Source organism: Sinocyclocheilus grahami, unplaced genomic scaffold, assembly GCF_001515645.1.
Source record: "Sinocyclocheilus grahami isolate Dianchi unplaced genomic scaffold, SAMN03320097.WGS_v1.1 scaffold226.1, whole genome shotgun sequence".
NCBI lineage: Eukaryota > Metazoa > Chordata > Actinopteri > Cypriniformes > Cyprinidae > Sinocyclocheilus > Sinocyclocheilus grahami.
In genome coordinates this window covers 709,571-715,384 of record NW_015505405.1, presented here as the reverse complement: position 1 = coordinate 715,384, position 5,814 = coordinate 709,571, and the positions used below count along the sequence as shown (strand labels likewise).

At 35.0% G+C, this 5,814-nt stretch overlaps 2 protein-coding genes across 2 annotated transcripts in view; both read left to right on the top strand.

Moving 5' to 3' along the window:
• acot18 (acyl-CoA thioesterase 18) overlaps positions 1 to 5,814 on the top strand; it is a 446,653-nt gene that overhangs the window by 50,633 nt on the left and 390,206 nt on the right.
• The window catches only part of lamb1b (laminin, beta 1b), a 38,377-nt gene that overhangs the window by 16,310 nt on the left and 16,253 nt on the right, over positions 1 to 5,814 (top strand). Inside the window, exons 19-22 of the mRNA XM_016287940.1 lie at positions 1,196 to 1,359; positions 1,447 to 1,671; positions 2,563 to 2,777; positions 2,867 to 2,963. Of these exons, the coding sequence (XP_016143426.1) occupies positions 1,196 to 1,359; positions 1,447 to 1,671; positions 2,563 to 2,777; positions 2,867 to 2,963 (701 nt within the window). The remainder of the gene's footprint in view (positions 1 to 1,195; positions 1,360 to 1,446; positions 1,672 to 2,562; positions 2,778 to 2,866; positions 2,964 to 5,814) is intronic.

Sequence of the window (5,814 nt, the reverse complement as noted above, 5' to 3'; positions counted from 1 at the left end):
TTTTTGGGAAAAGGCACGTAAGACAGTCAATGGAAGCTAGAGATTACTAGAGTGGAAGCTAGAGGAAGATATAGGTTTAAATATGGATAATTTTCTTACACAAACACATCACTTCACTTCAGAAGACCTTGTGGAGCTGTATGGAGCACTTTTAATGATGGATGGATGCACTTTTTTGGGCTTTAAAATCTCGACCCCCCATTCACTGCCATTATAAAGCTTGGAAGAGCCAGCTTTTTTAAAATATAACTCTTATTGTATTTGTCTGTAAGAAAAAAAAAAGTCATATATACCTAGGATAACTTGAGGGTGAATAAATCAATAGGGTAATTTTCATTTTTGGGTGAACTATCCCTTTAACAGTGGGTGAACTTCTTTTTTTTAAACCCTAGGTAAGGACAAGTTTTTAACCTTTTATTATGAAAAAAGTGGTGACTTAGCACCACTTTTGTGGCTTTGACCCTGAATTGTGGTACCAAAAATAAAGCATATCATGTGAAAATGTTATAGTGGATTGTTTAGCAAGGGACACTCAATCATAAACCTTAGTCCTAACGTCATTAAATATTCATGCACTTTGTGCAGTTTTAAAAATCGTTTAGTCTCCTTGTCTGAGCAAAACAAAAGTGATGGAGAGATACTTTTATTAAGACAGCAGATGTAACATTAAGACAGCAGATGTAACATTTGAACAGTTAGACAAGCAGTAAACAAGGTGCAGGCTCATTGTTTGCTGTATTTTTGCTGTAGAGTTGACCATAATTGCATAGACTCCCCATAGGCCATGTGGCGCAGCTCAGTGTCTGGGCTCAATAGGCCACATAGTGCAGCTCTGGACTCAGTAAGCTCTTTTGAGAAGCCAATTGTTTAAGATATATCCTGGTTGTGCATTTAAAGTGGTAAATATTAAAATTTTTGTTGTATTGGTTTTAAGTATAGGTTAGTCATAATTGTTTATATTGAAAGTTTATTTCAATTAAAATTATTTCCATTATTAGTTCATGAAAGGTGACTTTTATTTTAAAGATGAATGTTTTGTGTGATGTGTATGTGTGTGTTTATACCAGTATGTATAATTTTTATATTTTTTAAAAGCATTTTATGACATTGGGGTTACTAGTGTGATACTCTACTGTTTAAGCTACATTGAATATTTAATAAAGATCATTGTGTTTCTCGAAACCCTCTGTTCCAGGTGTGAAAGTGGTTATCACCGTAACACGCTGCTGGGCTCCAGTGAGCCGTGTCGCCCTTGTATGTGTCCTGACGGACCTGGAAGTGGAATGCAGTTCGCTGAAAGCTGTTACCAAAATCCCAACTCTCTCCAAATGGTGTGTGTCTGCAGCTCAGGCTACAAAGGTGAATACAGCAGTCTGAGAAATGAACAGAACAAGCTATTATTTAAAACTCACATAAAACAAATCTCACTCCTGTTCCATCCTATAGGACCAAAGTGTGAGGAATGTGCCTCTGGTTACTATGGTAACCCTCAGGTCCCAGTAGGGCGGTGCCATCCGTGTCAGTGTAACAGAAATATTAACATGCAGGACCCTGAATCATGTGACGCCCGCACTGGTGCCTGTCTCAAATGCCTGTTTCACACCGATGGCAATGCGTGCCAGTACTGCAGTCGTGGTTATTATGGAGATGCCCATACTCAGAACTGCAGGAGTGAGTATACAGTCTAAACAAGTGTGTGTTTTTGTTTAAAAATCCATCCATTTGCAGTGCTCTTTTAGGGTGTGGTGTATGGTAGTTGTTCTATGTTAGATGTCCTATGATAGAGAAAAGAAGTTCTGTCATGACAACTCTCGGAGTGATTTGCATGGTAATATACATGACAATGTATTTGTTCTTGGCGGAATATATCTGAGAGAGAGCATGTAAGAAATATTGCTGATGCACATATAGTTTTTGTTTAAAAATCCATCCATTTGCAGTGCTCTTTTAGGGTGTGGTGTATGGTAGTTGTTCTATGTTAGATGTCCTATGATAGAGAAAAGAAGTTCTGTCATGACAACTCTCGGAGTGATTTGCATGGTAATATACATAATGTATTTGGTCTTGGCGGAATATATCTGAGAGAGAGCATTTAAGAAATATTGCTGATGCACATATAACATAGCATACATGAATCACCCCGTAGAAGATCTATACAGGTGGAGCTGGGGAAGGTGAAGGGTTTTTGAAGTGCGCTGCTACTGCTATAACAAACACTAGCCAAGTATTTGAATGTTGAGCAGCGAGCTCATTGGCTACCGATACAGGAGAGAACCAATCAGCTGTGACATGTGAATTATGATGTCTAGAGTTTCATGATAGAACTTTGTATATATTTTGAAGAATGTTTCAGCTGTCTTTGTCCATGCAATGAAAGTCAACGGGGTCCAAAAGAACAACTGACTTTTCAAAATATCTTTGTTTGTGGTCCACCAAAGAAACATTGGCAGAATCTTTATTTTTGAGTGAGCTATGAAAGAGCAACCTCTGAGCAACATAGTTTTACCCTTCAAATCATCTTTTAGCTATTGTAAGGCCTTTTTTGTTTCGTTTTGTCGTCAGGATGCATGTGCCATCTCGTGGGAAGTTCCAAGCAAAGATGTGTTGACGGCTTGTGTGAGTGTGACAGGGTTAGCGGCCAGTGCCCATGTCTACCCGGCGTGGTGGGTCAGCACTGTGACCGCTGTGCCCCCAACACATGGAACATCAACAGTGGCAAAGGATGCCAACCTTGCCAGTGCCACCCCGAACATTCTTACACATCCTCCTGTGATCTGGTATGAACACACACACATCTTAATTTAAATCATATATCAACTGAATCACAAACGAAACACTTTTTTGCGTGTGTTTATGCTCGTCTCAGCTGACCGGTCAGTGTTCCTGTAAGCCTGGGTTTGGAGGCAGGACGTGTGAGGAGTGCAGGGAACTGTTCTGGGGGAATCCTGAGGTCCAGTGCCATGGTGAGTCTGCACTGCGTCATTAAAACTGTTCCGTGCTGTGCTGTCAGTGCAGTTGAGTAGCACATTTACACCCTCAATTTAAAACTCACTAATAGCAGAGTTTTCATGAACACATTTGCATGCAAATTTTGGCATACTGTAAATTAATGGATGGAAACACCAAGATGCAAATAAATATTGCAAAATTCAGAAAAAAATAATCCCTTTCATTTTCATTTCTATTTTGCATCTGTTTTTTCTTGACACTTCTTTATTCACAAACTGGTTTTTATTTCTTATTCATTCATATTTATTTTTATTAATCATCAAGTCTAATGATTCAGGAATTTCTCATGTTTTTTTTTAACATGGTTTGGATGCAGAGTGAAGGTTCAGACATACAACATAACCAATTTGCATGTAATAATGCGAAAAAAATCATGCGTTAAGATTTTATTTGCAATATTTCATTATTTTCTTGACAATATAACATGTTCTGCACTCAAATTCTTATAATTGTAATGCCTTTGAACGTATTACTTTCGAGGTTTTGTAGTTATCCTCAGTGACAACCCTAGATTTATTATTTCCATTTCAAAATAAAATTATAAATAAAAAGATTATTTTTCAATGTAACTACACTGTAAGAAAAACAATCCATAGAAATGTATCACAAAAAATAAATAAAATAAAAAATCAATTTATAAATAAAGCAGTGTTTCCGTTTAATGTGGTCAAGAAAAGATTTTCAGAGAAAATGCAAAATAGAAATGAAAATTAAAGCGATTCTATTTTTATATATATTTTTTATTTTATTTTGGAATATTTATTCACATCTTGGTGTTTCCAACCATTTATTTTCATGCACTATACTAAGTTAGCATTAAAATGTGTTGATGTAAACCCCTGTCAAAAATAAACAAGGAAAATTCCTTCATATAAACATTGGACATTGGGCCCTATTTAGACTTTTCTAAGAGTATATTATTTAAAGAAATATACAGTTTCTCTGGAAACTATTATTTTGTTCTCTTGAACACATTAGATGGAAATGCTTATTTCATGTATTTTTTTGTGATATTGTGATTAATTTGCAACTTAGATGAGAACATAGTTAATAGTTCATAAATTCTCATGCATTTGTTAACACGACCTGAACATCAAGTAAAGATTTCCGACCAGCCTGAACTAATTTGTCATGAAGCAATGACAAAAAATTGTGCATGAAGATATGCATGATACGTATGAAAAAATTGAAACGGCTGACAGTGTAACAGTGTGACATACATATACAAACTAACAGACTCTCATGGAGAAACCACCATCTCCAATTAGTTAACTTTTGTTACCTTATATTGTAGAATTCCAGAAAGTCTTAATCATGCTTGCACCTTATTTCAGAGAAATCTCCAAAACTTTTGCCAGCAGTTGATTTTAATGTGATCTGGTTCTATTTATGTGAGAATTTCTAAGTATTCCTTATTCTTGCGTTACTCAAATGCAACATAGCATCCAAAGTCATAATGGATTTCTCCTATACACAGTTAAAAAGCTACCAGACAATGTTTCCGTGGTACGCTGACAAAGTTTCCCTTGTGAGACTGGGCTGCTACAAACAAATACATGCAGAATGTTTAAACTAGTTGGAAAGTATAAGCATACGTGTTTATTTGTGTCAGTGTGATTTATTCTCTTCTCTCTAATATTCTACAGATAGAGTTCAAGAGACCCAGAGTTTATTTGAGTAAGGGTCTGCTGTTACTTTTAGCATAAGTGTATATGAGTATTCTTGTTGAACTATAACCAAACAAACAATATCTGTTTTCCTGCTTTTTATCTTTAAACTTATGTAGATTATAATGGTTTGGGGATAATGGCTGCGTTTACATGCGCAATCTTTGATTTGATCGAATAAACACCTTTAACGGTTTTCTTTTGTCAGAGAAAGATCATAAACTTGATATACAGTTCAAATGTTGTGTTCGTTTATGTTTCAAAGTCAAGAGCAAATAAAAAGAGGAGGAGGAAATTCCAATGGAGACACAAAAACTCTCTTAATACCAAAATAAAAAAGGGTGGAAATTCCCATAATATCCCAAAGGAATGTTATGAACCAAACACTGTTTATAACAAAAATATAGAATATTTTATCATTAAAATTAGTTGTTTTGTGTTTATACTAGTGCTATTTTAGTATTATTCATATACTGTGTTACTATTTTGAATAAGATTTGATTTTTATATTTTCTGTTTCAATTTGAATTTAGGTTGTGTTGGGTGTTTTTGTCATTTTTATTAGTTTTTATATAGTTTATTTAGTTTTAGTTAGACTTGATGGCCTTGTCAGCTTGTCAGCTGTTGGCCTGTTTATATATTTTATTTCGGTACATTTTTATTTTAAGTATTTTTTTATATTAATATACTAATATACTAATAACTAATAATTAAATATACTAATTAATATATAGAATATACTAATAACCCTGATCCATACTGTCCAATTGATTTATTTGTTTGCTTTGTTTGTTTGTGTACACTGAAGAGGATTAGGGCCAAGCAATAATAAAAAAATAAAACCATCTCAAGATTAAATTCATTATAACGCGAGATTAAACTCGTTAAATTTCGAGAAAAATTTGGAAATAAAATGTTTTTAATAAACTAGGGCTGCACAATTAATCAATTAAATCGCAAAGGCGATAAATCGCGATTAGGTGATTAAATCTCCATCCGAAGGCCAGAGGGCGCTCTCGCACGGAAACTCCAAATACGCCTCGCAGAAGAAACCCAGGAAATGCCTATAGCGGTTGCTGAATAAATAGAAGATTTAACTGCTTTCATTAATTCAACGTGACTAATAAACACACGACTA